The sequence below is a fragment of the Capra hircus genome, chromosome 11 (assembly GCF_001704415.2).
Source record: "Capra hircus breed San Clemente chromosome 11, ASM170441v1, whole genome shotgun sequence".
Lineage (NCBI taxonomy): Eukaryota > Metazoa > Chordata > Mammalia > Artiodactyla > Bovidae > Capra > Capra hircus.
In genome coordinates this window covers 10,283,650-10,303,999 of record NC_030818.1, presented here as the reverse complement: position 1 = coordinate 10,303,999, position 20,350 = coordinate 10,283,650, and the positions used below count along the sequence as shown (strand labels likewise).

Sequence of the window (20,350 nt, the reverse complement as noted above, 5' to 3'; positions counted from 1 at the left end):
TGGAGCAGCTGAGCCCATGTGCCACAAACACTAAGCCTGCCAGTTGCAGTTACTGAAGCCCACAAGCCCTAGAGCCCGTGCTCCTGGCCGCCTGTGCTCCCAGGGCCGCAAGAGAAGCCACCACGGTGAGAAGCCTGTGCTTGGCAAGAAAGAGTAGCCCCTGCTTGCCGCAGCCAGAGAAAGCCCGCAGGCAACAATGAAGGCCCAGCACAACCAAAAATAAAACTAATTCATTAACATGAAAATATTAATTTATTTGGCTGTACTGGGTCTTAGTTGCGGGAAGTGGGATCTAGTTCCCTGACCAGGGATGGAACTGACCCCCTGCATTGGGAGGTCCGAGTTCTAGCCACTGGACCATCAGGGAAATCTCTAATGCATTGTTGGAAGATTTCCGAGGAGACGTTCAAGGATTTTCTTAGTCTGACCCTGATCTGCCTTTCCAGCCCCATGTTTTATTACTCTCTGTTCTCCTCCCTCTTACTCCCTTCCTGAGTTCTGGCCGCATATGGTTCCATGATTGGAAGGAGATTTATAAGGAGCTTCCAATTTGTAATCTAAAGAACTGGAACAGTTTGCTCACGCTGTCTATTAACCATTGTCCTCCTTTCACTTTTCTGGATGAATAGGTTTCCACATCTCTAAAGGTAGTAAGTACATTTAGTATTCAGGCTTCTGATGTATTGCTTTGATTACTGCTAGTTGGTAAAAATAAAATGTCTTTTAAAAATATAGGTCTGCATGTGTTCCTGTGGGTGGGTGGGTGGGGGTAGTGTGAGAGTTTTCATGGTTAGATAGTATTGTAGACCATGGGGTATAGGAAAAAAAAAGAACTTTGGAGGCAGAAGTTTGTGTTTGAATTTTGTTACTATTGTTTCAGTTTCTTGTTCTGTATAATGGGCTTATTATAATAGTCCCAAGTAACTGAGACCAATACAATTATTTCTGTGACCAAGTGAACTAATTTAAGGGAGTTGGTGATGGACAGGGAGGCCTGGCGTGATGCGATTCATGGGGTCACAAAGAGTCGGATACGACTGAGCGACTGAACTGAACTGAAGTAACTGAGAGTAATGTATGTAAAGCTCTAACTGAAATGTCTAGTGTTTAATAAATATAGAGTTCCATCTCCCTCTGTGTCTTTGTTCACTCATTACTGACTAATTAGTAGATAACAAAACTCGTTCCAAAATAAGTCATGATCATGAATTGTAAATTATATCTGATACTAATTTTTCATGGAAAATCTAGTACTATAATCTATTAAATTAGGAGAGTGAAGATGCCACTGACAGATTTTGGTTTTTAATTTTATTTGGACAGTCCTTCAGTCCTTTCTAGTCTGTTGATTCATAATTTTAAGGGAAATTTTCCTAAACACATTTGTGAAAGCACTTCTAAATAAATGTTAGCTAATATGGTTAATACATTTTGGATTCCCTGTGGACTAATTCAGTCTCCATTTCCATTTATTCTGGGGTAGCAGTAACTTTCGGGGAAGGCAATGGCACCCCACTCCAGTACTCTTGCCTGGAAAATCCCATGGCTGGAAGAGCCTGGTAGGCTGCAGTCCATGGGGTCGCTAAGAGTCGGGCACGACTGAGTGACTTTGCTTTCACTTTTCACTTTCACGCATTGGAGAAGGAAACGGCAACCCACTCCAGTGTTCCTGCCTGGAGAATCCCAGGGATGGGGGAGCCTGGTGGGCTGCTGTCTACGGGGTCGCACAGAGTCGGACACGACTGAAGCGACTTAGCAGCAGCAGCAGTAACTTTATCTGCTTTTCAGCAAAAAAAGTTAAAAAGTTGGGAAATTAGGTAATGAAGCCCTCATAGGACTGTGTTTCACATTTGGCAGAGCTGTGGTCCAAGGAGGAAAGCTAAAACAATTGTATTATGAACAATACTTATTGCACTATGGCTTTGTTTTGGCTCTTGTTACTGTTTGACTTTTTCTTTTTCTTTTTTTTTTTTAAAGCAAATTGGCATAACATCCAGAACTAGCCTCTGAAATTTGGAACACTGGTTTCTCCCAGAACCCTGTGTCCTTAGCCTTATTATATCATGCTTAGCCCAAATGTGCTGCTACCATTTTCTCTTACGTTTACTACTTTCAAAAGGAACTTTTTAATGAAGTGAAATCTAACTTCACTCAATATTTTTTTATAGATCCTTATGAGTATATAAATAAATAAATATATCTATTGTATTGTTAAAGATGTGTCTCTGTAAATCTAACCAACAGAAGAGAGTTAGAAATTAATTTTTAGTTAACATATATGCTTAGTACTTTATATCTTATTTCATTCAATATAAATTACTGTCCTAAGCCCTTTTAAACTAATCTTTCACTCTATTTCTGTCCCAGGACAGATATTTTCGGTATTATCATAGATCAAGAATGTTGCCAGGGGTACTTGTATCAGCAAAGCCCTTTTGAAGAAGTTCCCTTCAACCCTAAATCTGAAATGGATTTGTAAATATTAATGTGTTTTCCTTAATTTCCCATGAATATATTAGAAATGTTATATATTTTACAATCCACTAGTATTATCAAGTAAAATCTAGGTAAAAGCATTTGGTTTGCTATAAAATTGTGGTATCTTTTAAAAATGTTTATTTAATTAATTAATTAATTTTCCAGGTCTTAGTTGCTACATGTGGGATCTTAGTTGTGGCACGCAAACTCTTAGTTGTGGCATGTGGGATGTAGTTCCCTGACCAGGGATTGAACTCGGGGCCCCTGCATTGGTAGTGTGGGTTCCTCTTAGCCACAGGACCACCAGGGAAGTCCGTTGATACCATCTTAATATCTCAAAAGATGGAAATACAGATTAATATAAGGTTTAGGTATAAAATTACTGCATTACATGTAAGACACTGAGACTTGGTTTAAAGTAGGTATTTAATCACAATGCAACTTAAAAGCAGGCATTGAAGACTTAGACTGGTAGAGCGTTAGCTTTAACATTTTTAATTAACAGTGGCCTGGCAAATTAATTCTATCTGACCACACAAAATATCCAGTACCTTGATGTCATCCCTGAGTGTTAAATATGTGCTGTTAAAAAAATTATGTGCTATAAGGGGAAATAGACTGTTTCAGTGTTTCAAAGAATTATATTCTCAATTAATGTTGAGTTGTAGCATTCCTTATGACACTGGGGACAAAAATATGAAGGGAAAGTCTTGTTTTCAGTGGGGGTTCTTTTTCTTAATGTACACTTTCTTGTTCTACTTGAAGTCATGTGAACTTTACTGTACAGATATATGTGGAAATAAGAAAGCCAGGAATCTTCCACATTGGAACCCAGGAAGAGCTGCATAATCAGTTGTGATTAGGGAGAGACAGACTTTCAGAGATTTGAACATATCTGAGGGACTACAGGTTCTTCTAGATCTGAGTTGTCTTGTTGTCTGTCCCCTAAGAAGCAGTTTCTCATCCCTGTGATTCTCGTATGTGAATGTAGGTCAGAGAGAGGCTCTTACTGATCTGGTTCCCTACCACTACTCCTGATGCATAAGCTTTTGCACCAGCTAGACTGTAGGCCAGCCTAGAAATTGTTCTGGGCATCAGATACTCCTGGTGTGTCAGCTGTGGATGGGGAACTGAGGTCTTGTGGTAGAGCACACTGCCATCGATGAGATGTATTCGCCCTAGTCCCCCTTCCAATCCCTATTCTTTTTTAATTAATTTTTGGTTGTGCTGGGTCTTCCTTGCTGTGCGATGGCTGTCTCTAGCTGCTGCACGTGGGGGCTACTCCTCGTTATGGTGCACAGGCTTCTCATTGCGTGGCATGGCTTGCTGCAGAGCACAGGCTTTAGGTGTGTGGGCTTCTGTAGGGGCAGCTCACAGGCCATAGAGCGATGGCTTCCTAGCTATGCCACATGGGCTTAGCTGCCCTGAGGTATGTGGGATTTTCCTGGATCAGGGATTGAAACTGTGTCCCCTGCGTTGGAAGGTAGATTCTTATCCACTGTACCACCAGGGAAGTCCACAATCCCTATCCTTCTGAAAAATCTTTTCGAGGAAGGACTATGGAGAGGAGTTGTCATTGTTGTGTCTGACTCTTTGTGACCCCATGGACTGCAGCACGCCAGACTTCCCTGTTCTTCACCATCTCCTGGAGTTTGCTCATAATGGCACCCCACTCCAGTACTCTTGCCTGGAAAATCCCATGGATGGAGGAGCCTGGTAGGCTGCAGTCCATGGGGTCGCGAAGAGTCGGACATGACTGAGTGACTTCCCTTTCACTTTTCACTTTCATGCATTGGAGAAGGATATGGCAACCCACTCCAGTGTTCTTGCCTGGAGAGTCCCAGGGACGGGGGAGCCTGGTGGGCTGCCGTCTATGGCGTCACACAGAGTCAGACACGACTGAAGTGACTTAGCAGCAGCAGCAACATGTCCATTGAGTCGGTGATGCCATCTAACTGACTCATCCTCTATGGCACGCTTCTCCTTCTGCCCTCAATCTTTCCCAGCATCAGGGTCTTTTCCAATGAGTCGGCTGTTCCCATTAAGTAGCCAAAGTATTGGAGCTTTAGCTTCAAGCAGCAGTCCTTTCAGTGCATAGTCAGGGTTGATTTCCCTTAGGATTGACTGGTTTGATCTCTTTGCCATCCAAGAGACTCTCAAGAGTCTTCTCCAGCACCACAGTTCAAAAGCATCAGTTCTTCAGCATTCAGCCTTCTTTATGGTCCAACTTTTACATCTGTAAACGACTACTGGAAAAACCATAGCTTTGACTACGGACCTTTGTCGGCAAAGTGATGTCTCTGCTTTTTAATATGCTGTCTAGGTTTATCACAGCTTTTCTTCCAAGGAGCAAGTGTCTTTTAATTTCATGGCTGCAATCACGATCTGCAGTGATTTTGGAGCCCAAGAAAATAAAATCTGTCACTGTTTCCACTTCCCCCCCTTCTATTTATCATGAAGTGATGGGGCTGAATGCCAGGATCTTAGTTTTTGGAATGTTGAATTTTAAGCCACCTTTTTCACTCTTCTCTTTTACCCTAATCAAGAGGCTCTTTAGTTCTTCTTCAATTTCTGCCAGGAGGGTGGTGTCATCTGCATATCTGAGGTTATTGATATTTCTCCCAGCAGTCTTGATTCCAGCTTGTGCTTCATCCAGCCCAGCATTTCTCATGATGTACTCTGCATATAAGTTAAATAAGCAGGGTGACAATACGCAGCCTTGACATACTCCTTTCCTGATTTGGAACCAGTCTGTTGTTTCATGTCCAGTTCTAACTGTTGCTTCTTGACCTGCATACAGATTTCTCAGGAGGCAAGTCAGATGGTCTGGTACTCCCATCTCTTGAAGAATTTTCCACAGTTTGTAGTGATCCACACAGTCAAAGGCTTTAGTGTACGTAATCAATGAAGCAGAATTAGATGTTTTTCTGGAATTCACTTGCTTTCTCTGTGATCCAACAAATGTTGGCAGTTTGGTCTCTGGTCCTTCTGCCTTTTCTAAACCCAGCTTGTACCTCTGGAAGTTCTCAGTTCATCCTGCTGAAGCCTAGCTTGAAGGATTTTGAGCATTACCTTGCTAGCATGTGAAATGAGTGCAATTGTGTGGTAGTTTGAACATTCTTTGGTGTTGCCCTTCTTTGAGATTGGAATGAAGACTAATTTTTCCAGTCCCGTAGCCACTCCTGAGTTTTCCAAATTTGCTGACATATTGAGTGTAGCACTTTATCCAGGTCATTAAGACCTTTTTTGTATAGTTCTTCTGTGTATACTTGCCACTACTTCTTAATCTCTTCTGCTTCTGTTGAGTCCCCTACCCTTTCTGTTCTTTGTACTTTCCATCATGCATGAAATGTTCACTTAATATCTCCAGTTTTCTTGAACAGATCTCTAGTCTTTCCCATCCTATTAATTTCCTCTATTTCTTTGCATTGTTCACTTAAGAAGAATTTCTTAGCTCCCTTTGCTGTTCCCTGGAACTCTGTATTCAGTCGGGTATATCTTTCCCTTTCTCCCTTGCTTTTTGCTTCTCTTCTTTCCTCAGCTATTTGTAAAGCCTTCTCAGACAACCACTTTGCCTTCTTGCATTTCTTTTTCTTTGGGATGGTTGATCACTGCCTCCTATACAATGTTAAACCTCCATCCATGGTTCTTTAGGCACTCTGTCTACCAGATCTAATCCCTTGAATCTATTTGTCACCTCAATTGTGTAATCATAAGGGGGTTGATTTAGGTCATACCTGGATGGCCTAGTGGTTTTCCTGATTTTCTTAAATTTTAGCCTGAAATTTTACAGTAGGTATTGTCCAGTATATTGTTTATTGGTTTAACTGCATAATATTATTTAAATATTTTAAAGTACATGTAGATTAAAAGCCAATTCACTAACTGGGAAATGATTCAAAACATATGACTAGATGCTAACATGGGCAAAATATAAACTACAAATGGCATATAAGCATAGAGAACAAACTAACATCATAGTGGTGAGAGATCAAACAAATTAACAACATTGCAAATTAGCAACTTTTTTTTTTTTTTTTGCCTACAGTTGTCAGACATCAGGAGGCAGGATGGTATAGCATTAAGAACCTAGACTCTGGATTCAGAAGAGCTACACATGACATCTAGTGACATGACATTATGTCAAGTAGTAGTTATCAGTTACTTAAATTCTCCAAGTTTAGAATTAATGGTAGTAATTATTTCAATCAATTTTATTTTCTTAAATATGTAGCTGGACACAGATTTACCACTTGAACCTCTCCTTCAGATTTTAGTTGTCCCTTGATTAGGAACTATGTAGTCTAATCTAAACTTTTAGTTTGGGAAAGTTAGTTTTTTCCAGTTTTACTCAGAAGTAATTGACATACATCACATCCTTAGTAACTCGGTGATGAAGAATCCGCCTGCAATACAGGAGACGCACGTTTGATCCCTGGGTCAGGAAGATCCCCTGGAGAAGGAAATGGCAGCCCACTCCAGTATTCTGTCTAGGAAATCCCAAGAACAGAGGAGCCTGGTAGGCTACAGTCCACGGGGTCTCAGGAAAGTCAGACATGACCTAGCAACTTAACAACAACAATTGACATGCATCTCTGTGTAAGTTTAAGGTATACTGCCTGATGGTGTGATTTACATACATTGTGAAATGATTACCACAATAGGTTTAGTTAAAATTCATCATTTCATATAGATGTATGTTTTTAAAAAATATTTATGTGATCTTTGGCTGTGCTGGGTCTTTCTTCCTGCACGCATTCTTTCTCTAGTTTTGGCAAGCCGGGCTACTCTAGCTGTGGTGCTCCAGCTTCTCATTGCGGTGGCTTTTGTCTTGTTGTGGCCCATGGGCTCAGTTGTCCTGTGGCATGTGGGATCTTCTGGACCAGGGATCAAACCTGTGTCCTCTGCATTGCAAGGCAGATTCTTAACCACTGATCACCAGAGAAACCCTCATATAGATATTGTTATAAAAATAAAAAATATAAAAATTCTCCTTGTGATGAGAGCTCTTAGGATCTCTTATTTTAACAAGCTTTCTATATATTATACAGCAGTGGTAACTAAAGTCTTCACTGTATATAGTACATTATGTCCCTAGTGCTTATTAATCTTATAACTAGAAGTTTGTACAGTCATCCTTCATTATATGAGTAGGATTGTTTCAGGAACCCCAAGGATACCAAAATTCCCAGATGCTCTAAGTCCCTTATATAAAATGGCATGGTATTTGTATATAACCTATCCTTCCAAATACTTTAAATCATCTCTAGATTATTTATTTAAAATACCTAATACCATGTAAATGCTGTGTAGATAGTTATAAATACAATGTAAATGCTATGTAAATAGTTGCTAGGTGCAGGGCAAATTCATGTTTTGCTTTTTGGAATTTCCTTCCAAGTATCTTCAACCCATGGGTTGGTGAATCCTTGAATGGGGGACCAATAAATAGAAGGGCCCACTATGCCTTTTGACCGTCTTCCAATTCCTCCTCCCCTTCCACCCAAAGTTTTTGGTACTTAATAACGCTTTTGTAGTCTTTATTCTTTACAAAAATTCAAGCTATTTGTTTTTGTGATTCTATTGCCTTCTGCAGAAATGAAGCTGTTATCATTTCTGGAAAGAAACTTGCTGAGCAGATCAAGCAGGAAGTGCGGCAGGAGGTGGAAGAATGGGTGGCGTCAGGCAACAGGCGGCCACACCTGAGTGTGGTTCTGGTTGGAGAGAATCCTGCAAGTCAGTCCTATGTCCTCAACAAAACCAGAGCAGCTGCCAGCGTGGGTATGTGTCACTCTCAGACCCCAACTACTGTTAAATTGAGATTTAATCTGAGGCGAACTCTATTGTAACTTACACTTCTTTTTTCTGCTCTTTTTTCTGCTCAGAAAACCCAAACAGAGGAGACTAATGTGATTCAACTGAATCCAAATATTTGTCAGAAAGAAATCAGGCTGTATGTTGGGGAGGAGGTTTATAGACTAGGACTGGAGGAATATGGTTGGTTTCTCGGTGTCTTCTGGAATGTAATTTAAATTCTGTTACAGGCTCACTTTGATAAGTAACCTTGACCACTGTTTACATCTGCTTTCCTTGAGCAATGAGTCTGTGGCTAAACTATCTGAGCACTTGGTTGAGGAGACCTCAGTGATGTGGCCTAGAATACAGTCATGGATTTGCAGGAAATGACTCTAGCTTCCTTGAAATAGGCTGTGGTTTCTCCACCAATGGGTTCCAAAGCCAATTAAATCATACAGTTTAGACATGGTTGAAAGTTTGGATGCAGAAGGAGTAGGTCTGAGTGATGGGAGGTTTGGGGCTTCTCTGTGGGTCAGTGTTCTGAGCACTGTGTGCCCGCCCTTCTGAAGGGCTGTGAGACCACTGCACCATGAGCCCTTGGCATACTCTGTTTTTTATCACTGAGGATTGAGGCCCCCTGCCCTCTTCATCGAAAAACCTTTAGAGTTTCCCTAGTAGTTCAGTGGTAAAGAATCTACCCGCTAATGCAGGAGACACAAGTGCAGTCCCTGATCTGGGAAGAGCCCATGTGCCATGGATCTGGTAAGCCCATGCACCGCAACTGTTGAGCTTCTCCACAAGAGAAGCCTTGTTGCAATGAGCCTGTGCACTGCAGCTGGAGGGCAGACCCCACTGACCACAACTAGAGAGAAGCCCACGCAGTAACCAAGACCCAGCACGGCCAAAGTAATTATAAACAAAATTAGAAAAGGAAAACCTTTAGAACGTCTGGAAGCTAGTAAGCTATGGCTTTCTAAGACCTTGGAATGGGAGGTAGCGTGGTATAGTGGAAAGAAGGTGGACTTTGGAACCACAAAGACTGGCTTTGTCACTAGCTGGCTTATGTTTCAGTTTCTCTGAGCCTTGTCTATAAGATGAGGTTAATGATAATTATGTAGCATAATAGATAGAAAGTATCAAGCTAGTACTCTTTTAGTGTTGAGAAGTTACTCAAGGTTACCTGTGAGCCTGTTCAAACTTTCCAGCTACCAGGACAGTTGTGATGATTAAAAGCCTTGCTGATAGTGTGGCAAGCAGTGTAGCCTTGCCTCAGTAAATGCCTCTATTTTATTTTATTCTTTTATTCTTCAGATACTTTTGCTTAAAAATTTTAAAGACATTTTTATTGGAGTATAATTCTTTCTACAGTGTTGTATTCCTTTCTTGTTATAGCAAAGTGAATCAGTCATTGTTCTCCAGGCACCAGTCTTGCCTGACTCTTTGCAACTCCACGGACTGCAATACTCCAGGCCTCCCTGTCCCTCACCATCTCCCAGAGTTTGCCCAGCTTCATGTCCATTGAATTGGTGATGCCATCCAACCATCTCATCCTCTTTTGCCCTCTTCTCCTCCTGCCCTCAATCTTTTCCAGGATCAGGGTCTTTTTCAATGAGTCAGCTGTTCACGTCAGGTGGCCAGAGTATTAGAGCTTCAGCATCAGTCCTTCCAATGAGTATTCAGGGTTGATTTCCTTTTAAGATTGACTGGTCTGATTTCCTTGTTTTCCAAGGGCCTCTGAGTCTTCTCCAGCACCTCATTTTGAAGGCATCAGTTCTTCGGTGCTCTGCCTTCTTTATTGTCCAGCTCTCACATCTCTTCATGACTACTGGAAAGACCACACACTTGACTATATAGACCTTTGTCAACAAAGTGATGTCTTCGCTTTTTAACACACTGTCTAGGTTTGTCATAGCTTTCCTGCCAAAAAATAGTAGTCTTTTAACTTTATGGCTGCAGTCACCATCCACTGTGATTTTAGAGCCCAAGAAGAGGAAATTTTTCACTGCTTCTGTCTTCTTCCCTTCACTTTGCCATGAAGTGATGGGACTGGATGCCATGATCTTAGTTTTTTTTATATTGAGTTTTAAGCTGGCTTTTTTACTCTCCTTTGCCTTCATCAAGAGGCTCTTTAGTTCCTCTTTGCTTTCTGCAGTTTAAGTGATATCATCCACATATCTGAGGCTGTTGATATTTCTCCCGGCAATCTTGATTCCAGCTTGTGCTTCATCTAGCCTGGCATTTTGCATAATGTACTCTGTGTATAAGTTAAATAAAAGGGTGACAATAAACAGCCTGTCATACTCCTTTCTCAATCCTGAACCAGTCACTTGTTCCATGTCTGGTTCAAACTGTAGCTTCTTGATCTGGGTACAGATTTCTCAGGAGGCAGGTAAGATGTTCTGGTATTCCCATCTCTTTAAGAGTTTTCTACAATTTGTTATGATCTACACAGTCAAAGTCTTTAGCATAGTTAATGAAGTAGAGATAGATTTTTTCTGGAATTCCCCTGCCTTCTCTGTGATCCAGTGAATGTTGGCAGTTTGATCTCTGGTTCCTTTGCCTTTTCTAAACCCAGCTTGAACATCTGAAAGTTCTCGGTTCATATAGTGCTGAAGCCTAGCTTAGAAGATTTTGAGCATAACCTTACTAGCATGGGACATGCAACTGTCCAGTAATTTGAACATTCTTTAGTACTGCCCTTCTTGGGAATTGGGATGAATATTGGCCTTTTCCAGTCTGTGGCCACCGCTGGGCTTTCTAAATTTGCTGACATATTGAGTGCAGCACTTTAATAGCATCATCTTTGAGGATTTTAAATAGTTCTGCCGGAATTCTATCACCTCCATTAGCTATATTGGCAGCAGTGCTTCCTAAGGCCCACTTGACTTCACATTCCAGGATATCTGGCTCTGAGTGAGAGACTACACCATCGTGGTTACCTGGGTCATTAAGATCTTTATTGTACAATTCTTCAGTGTATTCTTTCCACCTCATCTTGATCTCGTCTGCTTCTATTAGGTCTTTACCATTTCTGTCCTTTATTGTGGCCATCTTTGAATTGAAATGTTCCTTTGATATTTCTGATTTTCTTGAAGAGATCTCTAGTCTTACCCTTTCTGTTGTTTTCCTCTGTTTCTTTGCATTGTTCATTGAAGAAGGCCTTCTTGTCCCTCCTTGCTATTCTCTGGAACTCTGCATTTAGTTGGTTATACCTTTCCCTTTCTCCCTTGTTTTTTGCGTCTCTTCTTTCCTCAGCTATTTGTAGAGCTGTCGTATGTATACATGTATCCTCTCCTTTTTGGATTTCCTTCCCATTTAGGTCACACAGAGCATTAAGTAGAGTTCTCTGTGCTAGACAGTTGTTCTTGTTGTTGTTTAGTCACCAAGTCGTATCTGACTATTTGCAACCCTGTGGACTGTAACACACCAGGCTCCTCTCTCCATGGAATTTCCAAGGCAAGAATTCTGGAGTGGGTTGCCGTTTTCTTTTCCAGGGGATCTTCCCTACCCTGGTGTCAAACTCACATCTTCTGCTTTGGCAGGTGGATTCTTTACCACTGAACCACTAGGGAAGCCCTGTGCTACATGGTAGGTTCTCATTCAGTATCTCTTTTATACAGACCACCTTACTTGCCTCCTGATAAATCTGTATGCAGGTCAAAAAGTAACAGTTAGAACCAGACATGGAACAAGTGACTGTTTCCAAGTTGGGAAAGGAGTATGACAAGGCTGTATATTGTCACCTTGCTTAACTTATATGCAGAGTACATCATGTGAAATGCCAGACTAGATGAAGCACAAGCTGGAATCAAGATTCAGTTCAGTTCAGTTCAGTCGCTCAGTCGTGTCCGACACTTTGTGACCCCATGAATTGCAGCACGCCAGGCCTCCCTGTCCATCATCATCTCCTGGAGTTCACTCATACTCATGTCCATTGAGTCAGTGATGCCATCCAGCCATCTCATCCTCTGTCATCCCCTTCTCCTCCTGCCCCCAACCCCTCCCAGCATCAGAGTCTTTTCCAATGAGTCAACTGTTCGCATGAGGTGGCCAAAGTACTGGAGTTTCAGCTTTAGCATCATTCCTTCCAAAGAACACCCAGGGCTGATCTCCTTCAGAATGGACTGGTTGGATCTCCTTGCAGTCCAAGGGACTCTCAAGGGTCTTCTCCAACACCACAGTTCAAAAGCATCAATTCTTTGGCTCTCAGCTTTCTTCACAGTCCAACTCTCACATCCATAAATGACTGCTGGAAAAACCATAGCCTTGATTAGACAGACCTTTGTAGGCAAAGGAATGTCTCTGCTTTTGAATATACTATCTAGGTTGGTCATAACTTTCCTTCCAAGGAGTAAGCATCTTTTAATTTCATGGCTGCAATCACCATCTGCAGAGATTTTGGAGCCCCCCAAAATAAAGTCTGACACTGTTTCCACTGTTTCCGCATCTATTTCCCATGAAGTGATGGGACCGGGTGACATGATCTTTGTTTTCTGAATGTTGAGCTTTAAGCCAACTTTTTCACTCTCCTCTTTCACTTTCATCAAGAGGCTTTTCAGTTCCTCTTCACTGTCTGCCATAAGGGTGGTGTCCTCTGCATATCTGAGGTTATTGACTGGGAGAAATATCAATGACCTCAGATATGCAAATGACACTGCCTTTATTGTGGAAAGCAAAGAAGAACTGAAGAGCCACTTGATGAAAGTGAAAGAGGAGAGTGAAAAAGCTGGCTTAAAACTCGACATTCAAAAAACTAAGAACATGGCATCTGGTCCCATCACTTCATGGCAAATAGATGGGGAAACAATGGAAACAGTGACAGACTTTATTTTCTTTGGCTCCAAAATCACTGTGGATGGTAACTGCAGCCATGAAATTTAAAGATGCTTGCTTCTTGGAAGAAAAGCTATGACAATCCTAGACAGCATATTAAAACGCAGAGACATTACTTTGCTGACAGAGGTCTGTCTAGTCAAAGCTATGGTTTTTCCAGTAGTCATGTGTGGGTTTGAGAGGACCTTAAAGAAAGCTGAGCACCAAAGAATTGATGCTTTTGAACTGTAGTGTTGGAGAAGACCCTTGAACGTCCCTTGTACTGCAAGAAGATCAAACCAATCAATCCTAAAGGAAATCAGTCCTGAATTCATTGGAAGGACTGATGTTGAAGCTGAAGCTCCAATACTTTGGCCACCTGATGCGAAGAGCTGACTCAGTTGAAAAGACCCTGATGCTGGGAAGGATTGAGGGCAGGAGGAGAAGGGGACAACAGAGGATGAGATGGTTGTATGGCATCCCTGACTCGATGGACATGAGTTTGAGCAAGCTGCAGGAGTTGGTGATGGACAGGGAGGCCTGGCGTGCTGCAGTCCATGGGGTCGCAAAGTCAGACACATGACTGAGCAACTGAATTGAACTGACTGTATATACGTAAATCCCAACCTCCCAATTCATTCCACCTCCCCTTTCCTCTGCTTGGTATCCATAGGTTTGTTCTCTATGTCTGTGTCTGTATTTCTGCTTTGCAAATAGGTTCATTTTTCTATATTCCACTTATATGCCTTGCTATACAGTATTTATTTTTCTCTTCTTACTGACTTCATATGATAGTCTCTAGGTCCATCCATAACTCTGCGAATGGCACAGTTTTGTTCCTTTTTATGGCTGAGTAATATTCTGTTGTATATTTGTGTCACATCTACTTTTTCCATTCCTCTGTTGATGGCATTTAGGTTGCTTCCATTTCCTGCCTGTTGTAAAATGTTCTAAGTTCCTTCAATTGTGTCTGACTCTTTGCGACCCTATGGACTGTAGCCCCCCAGGCTCCTGTCCACGGGATTCTCCAGGCAAGTATACGAGAGGGTTGCCATGCCCTGTTCCAGGGGTCTTCCCAACTCAGGGATCAAATCCATGTCTCTTAAATCTCTCGGGTTGACAGGCAAGTTCTTTACCACTAGGGCCACCTGGGAAGCCCACCTATTGTAAATAGTGCTGCATTTGGTCACATTGTAAATAGTGTATCTTTTGGAATTATGCCCAGGAATGGAATTGCTGGATCATATGGTAGCTGTATTTTTAGTTTTTTAAGGAACCACCACCGTATTCTCCATAGTGGCTGCACCAATCCACATTCCCACTAAAAATGTAAGCGGGTTCTGTTTTCTTCACACCCTCTCTAGCATTTATTGTTTGTAGATCTTCTGATGATGGCCATTCTGACCAGTGTGAGGTGATACCTCATTGTAGTTTTTAGTCTGCATTTCTCTAAAAACTAGTGATGTTGCATTGCAATTCATGGGGTCGCATAGAGTCGGACACAACTGAGCAACTGAACTGAATTGAACTTGGCTATCTTTATTTCTTTGAAGAAATATCTGTTTAGGTCTTCACCCCGTTCTGTGATCGGGTTGTTTGTTTTTTTGATGTTGAGCTGCAGGAGCTGTTTGTATATTTGGAGATTAACCCCTTGTCAGTTGCTTCATTTGCAAATCTTTTCTCCCATTGTGAAGGTTGTCTTTTCACTTTGTTTATGGTTTCCTTTGCTGTTAAAAGCTTTTGGGTTTAATGAGGGCCCATTTGTTTATTTTTGCTTTTTATTTTCATTACTCTAGGAGGTGGGTCAAAAAAGATCTTGCTTTGATTTATGTCAGTGTTCTGCCTATGTTTTCTTCCAAGAGTTTCATAGTGTCTGGCCTTACATTTAGGTCTTTAACCATTTTGAGTTTATTTTGTGTCTGGTGTTAGGGAGTGTTCTAATTTCATTCTTTAACAGGTAGCTGTCCAGCTTTCCCAGCACCACTTACTGAAGAGACTATCTTTTCTCCATTGTATATGGTTTGCTCCTTTGTCACTAGGTCACCATAGGTGCATGGGTTTATCCCTGGGCTTTCTAGCCTCTTCCATTGATCTGTGTTTCTGTTTTTGTGCCAATACCATACATACTATCTTGGTTATGGTAGCTTTGTTTATATACTGAAGTCAGGGAGCCTGATTCCTCCCACTCTTTTTTTAAAGATAGCTTTGGCTCTTCAGTGTCTTTGTTTCCATACAAACTGTAAAATTTATTCTAATCCTGTGAAAAATGCCATTGGTAATTTAAAAGAAATTTCATTGAATCTGTATATTGCTTTGGATAACATAGTTATTTTTACCATATTGATTCTTCCATCCCAGGATCGTGGTATGTCTCTCTGTTTGTGTGGTGTTTGGTTTCTTTCATTAGAATCGTATGGTTTTCTGAGTACAAGTCTTTGCCTCCTTATGTAGGTTTATTCCTGGGTGTTTTATTCTTTTTGTTGCAGTGGTAAATGGGATTGTTTTCTTAATTTCTCTTTCTGAACTTTTTATTTTTATTATTATTTTTTAAAATATAAATTTATTTATTTTAATTGGAGGTTAATTACTTTGCAATATTGTATTGGTTTTGCCATACATCAACATGAATCCGCCGCAGGTATACACGTGTTCCCCATCCTGAACTCCCCTCCCTCCTCCCTCCCCGTACCATCCCTCTGGGTCGTCTCAGTGCACCAACCGCGAGCATCCAGTATCATGCATCAAACCTTATGACCCAGCAATCCCACTGCTGGGCATACACACCGAGGAAACCAGAATTGAAAGAGACACGTGTACCCCACTGTTCATTGCAGCACTGTTTATAATAGCCAGCGCATGGAAGCAACCCAGATGTCAATCAGCAGAGGAATGGATAAGAAAGCTGTGGTACATATACACAATGGAGTATTACTCAGCCATTAAAAAGAATACATTTGAATTAGTTCTAATGAGGTGGATGAAACAGGAGCCTATTATACAGAGTGAAGTAAGCCAGAAAGAAAAACACCAATACAGTATACTAATGCATATATATGGAATTTAGAAAGATGGTAACGATAACCCTGTATGCAAGACAGCAAAAGAGACACAGATGTATAGAACAGTCTTTTAGACTCTGTGGGAGAGGGTGAGGGTGGGATGATTTGGGAGAATGGCACTGAAACATGTATAATATCATATAAGAAATGAATCACTAGTCCAGGTTTGATGCATGAACTTTTTACTAGTGTATAGGAAAGCAAGAGATTTTGGTGCATTACTTTTATATCCTGCAAATTAACCAAATTCATTGATTAGTACCAGTAATTTTCTGGTGACCTGTTTATGATTTTCTATGTATAGATTCACGTCATCGGCAAACAGTGGCAGTTTTACTTTTCTTTCAGTTGTGTTCCTTTTATTTCTTTTTCTTCTCTGATAGCCATGGCTGCATCTTCCAAAGTTATGTTAAATAATAGCAGCGAGAGTGGACATCTGAGTCTTGTTCCAATCTTAGAGGAAATGCTTTCAGTTTTTCACCATGAGAAAGATGTTGGCTGTGGGTTTGTTGTATATGACTTTTATTATGTTGAGCTAAATTCCTTTCATGCCCACTTTCTGGAGAGTTTATCATAAATGCGTGTTAAGTTCTTTCAAAAGTCCTTTCTGCATCTGTTGAGACGATTATAATTTTTATCTTTCAATTTGTTAATATGATGTATCACATTGATTGATTTGTATATATTGAAGAATCCTTGCATGCCTGGGATAAAATCCACTTGCTCATGATGTATAATCCTTTTAATGTGTTATTGGATTGTTTACTGGTATTTTGATCTATGTTCATCAGTGGTATTGGTCTGTAATTTTCTTTTTTGTGTAATATCTTTGTCTGGTTTTGGTATCAGGGTGATGGTGGCCTCATAGAATAATTTTGGCAGTTTTTATTCTTCTGCAGTATTTTGGAAGAGTTTGAGAAGGATGGGTGTTATCAAACACTTCTCTAAGTGTTTGATAGATTTCACCTGTGAAGCCATCTGGTCCTGGACTTTTGTTTATTGGAAGATTTTTAATCATATTTTCAATTTCATTACTTGTGCTTAGTCTGTTAATTTTTCTGTTTCTTCCTGGTTTGGTCTTGGAGAGTTGTGCCTTTCTAAGAATTTGTCCATTTCTTTTGAGTTGTCCATTTAATTGGCATATACTGCTTGTAGTAGTCTCTTATGACTGTTTGTATTTATGTGGTATCAGTTGTAATTTTTCCTACTCATTTCTAATTTTATTCACTTGAGTCCTCTACCTTTTTTTCCTTTGAGTCTAGCTAAAGGTTTATCAATTTTGTTTATCTTCTCAAAGAGCCAGCTTTTAGTCTTATTGATATTTGCGTTTGTTTTCTTCATTTCTATTGCATTTATTGCTTCTGTGATTTTTATGGTTTATTTCCTTCTGCTAACTTTGGGTTTTGTTTGTTCTTCTTTCTCTAGTTGCTGTAGGTGTGAGTTAGGTTGTTTGAGATTCTTCTTATTTCTTGAGGTATGGTGGTATTGCTATAAACTTCCCTCTTAGAACTGCTTTTGTTGCGTCCCGTAAGTTTTGGGTCACTGCGTTTTCATTGTCATTTGTTTCTATGTCTTTTTTCATCTCCTCTTTGGTTTCTTCAGTGATCTCTTGGTTATTTTGTAGCATATTGTTTATCTTCCATTTGTTTGAATTTTTTACAGTTTTTTTTTTTTTTTCTGTAATTGATTTCTAATCTCATAGCATTGTGGTCAGAAAAGATTCTTGATGCCATTTAAATTTTCTTCAATTTATTGAGGTTTGATCAGTGTCCCAAGATGTGATCTATCCTGGAGAATGTTCTATGTGCACTTGAGAAGAAAGTGTATTCTGCAGCTTTTGGATAGAATGTCCTGTTAATATCAAGTCTCTCTGGCCTAATGTGTCATTTAAAGTTGTGTTTCCTTATTAGTTTCTGTCTGGATGATCTGCCCATTGGTATAAGATGTTAAAGTCCCCCATGATTATTGTGTTACTGTCAATTTCCCCTTGTATGGCTGTTAGCATTTGCCTTATGTATTGAAGTGCTCCTGTGTTGGGGCCATAGATATTTATAATTGTTATACCTTCTTGGATTGATCTCTTGATCATTATGTAGTGTCCTTGTTTGTCTCTTTTGTCTTACATGATAATTGCAACTCCAGCCTTCTTTTGATTTCCATTTGCACGGGATATCTTTTTCCGCCCCCTCACTTTCAATCTGTATGTGTCCCTAGGTCTGAAGTGCGTCTGTTGTGGATAGCATATTCAGTTCAGTTCAGTCGCTCAGTCGTGTCCAACTCTTTGTTACCCCATGAATCACAGCACGCCAGGGCTCCCTGTCCATCATGAACTCCCAGAGTTTACTCAAACTCATGTTCGTTGAGTCAGTGATGCCATCCAACCATCTCATCCTCTGTTGTCCCCTTCTCCTTCTACCTTCAGTCTTTCCCAGCATCAGGGTCTTTTCCAATGAGTCAGTTCTTCGCATCAGGTGGCCAAAGTATTGGAGTTTCAGCATCAGTCCTTCCAATGAATGTTCAGGACTGATTTCCTTTAGGATGGACTGGTTGGATCTCCTTGCAGTCCAAGGGACTCTTGAAGAGTCTGCTCCAACACCACAGTTTAAAGCATCAGTTCTTTGGCACTCAGCTTTCTTTATAGTCTAACTCTCACATCCATACGTGACCACTGGAACAACCATAGCTTTGACTAGATGGACCTTTGTGGGCAAAGTAATGTCTCTGCTTTTGAATATGCTGTCTAGGTTGGTCATAACTTTTTTTCCAAGGAGCAAGCGTCTTTTAATTTCATGGCCGCAGTCACCACTGAAGTGATTTTGGAGCCCAGAAAAATAAAATCTGTCACTGTTTCCATTGTTTCCCCATCTATTTGCCATGAAATGATGGGACCATATGCCATGATCTTCATTTTCTGAATGTTGAGTTTTAAGCCAACTTTTCACTCTCCTCTTTCACTTTCATCAAGAGGCTCTTTAGTTCTTCTTCAGTTTCTGCCATGAGGGTGGTGTCATCTGCATATCTGAGGTTATTGATATTTTTCCCAGGAATCTTGATTCTAGCTTGTGCTTCATCCAGCCCATCATTTCTCATGATGTACTCTGCATATAAGTTAAAGAAGCAGGGTGATAATATACAGCCTTGATGTACTCCTTTCCCAATTTAGAACCAGTCTATTGTTCCATGTGCAGTTCTAACTGTTGCTTCTTAACCTGCATACAGATTTCTCAAGAGGCAGGTCAAGTGGTCTAGTATTCCCATCTCTTTAAGAATTTTGCACAGTTTGTTGTGAGCCACACAGTCAAAGGCTTTGGCGTAGTCAATAAGACAGAAGTAGATGTTTTTTTTTGGAACTCTCTTGCTTTTTCGATGCTCCAGCGGATGTTGGCAATTTGATTTCTGGTTCCTCTGCCTTTTCTAAACCAGTGTGAACATCTGGAAGTTCACAGTTCATGTACTGTTGAAGCCTGGCTTGGAGAATTTTGAGCATTACTTTGCTAGCGTGTGAGGTGAGTGCAACTGTGGGATAGTTTGAGTATTCTTTGGCATATAAATGAGTCTTATTTTTGTATACATTCAGTCAGTCTGTATCTTTTGGTTGGAACATTTAATCCATTTACATTTAAGATAATTATCAATATGTATGTTTCTGTGACCATTTTCTTAATTGTTTGGGGTTTTATTTATTTTGGGTATGCTGGGTCCTCATTGCTATGTTCAGGCTTTCTTTAGCTGTGGTGCGTGGGGCCTACTCTCTTGCTGTGCGTGGGTGTCTCATTGCAATGGTTTCTCTCATTGCAAAACACGGGCTCTAGGGTTTGTGGGCTTCAGTGGTTGTGGTGCATGGGCTGAGTTACCCCATGGCATGTGGGATCTTCCCGGACCAGGGATCAAACCCGTGTCCCTTGTATTTCAAGGCAGGTTCTTAACCACTGAACTGGGAAGCCCATTGGGTTTGTTTTTGTAAGTCTTTTTCTTCTCTTAAGTTTCTCACGTAGAGGTCATTTAGCATTAACAGTAAAGCTGGATCGATGGTGCTGCATTCACTTAGCTTTTGCTTGTCTGTAAAGCTTTTGACTTCTTCACTGAACCTGAATGATATCCTTGCTGGGTAGAGTAGTCTTGGTTGTAGGTTTTTCTTTTTCATCACTTTAAATATATCCTGCCTCTCCCTTCTGGCCTGTAGAATTTCTGCTGAAAGATCAGCT

At 40.7% G+C, this 20,350-nt stretch overlaps 1 protein-coding gene across 2 annotated transcripts in view; it reads left to right on the top strand.

Moving 5' to 3' along the window:
• MTHFD2 (methylenetetrahydrofolate dehydrogenase (NADP+ dependent) 2, methenyltetrahydrofolate cyclohydrolase) overlaps nt 1–20,350 on the top strand; it is a 31,020-nt gene that overhangs the window by 1,544 nt on the left and 9,126 nt on the right. For both annotated transcript variants that reach the window (XM_018055020.1, XM_018055019.1), the window contains exon 2: nt 8,075–8,259. In XM_018055020.1, the coding sequence (XP_017910509.1) occupies nt 8,075–8,259 (185 nt within the window). The remainder of the gene's footprint in view (nt 1–8,074; nt 8,260–20,350) is intronic.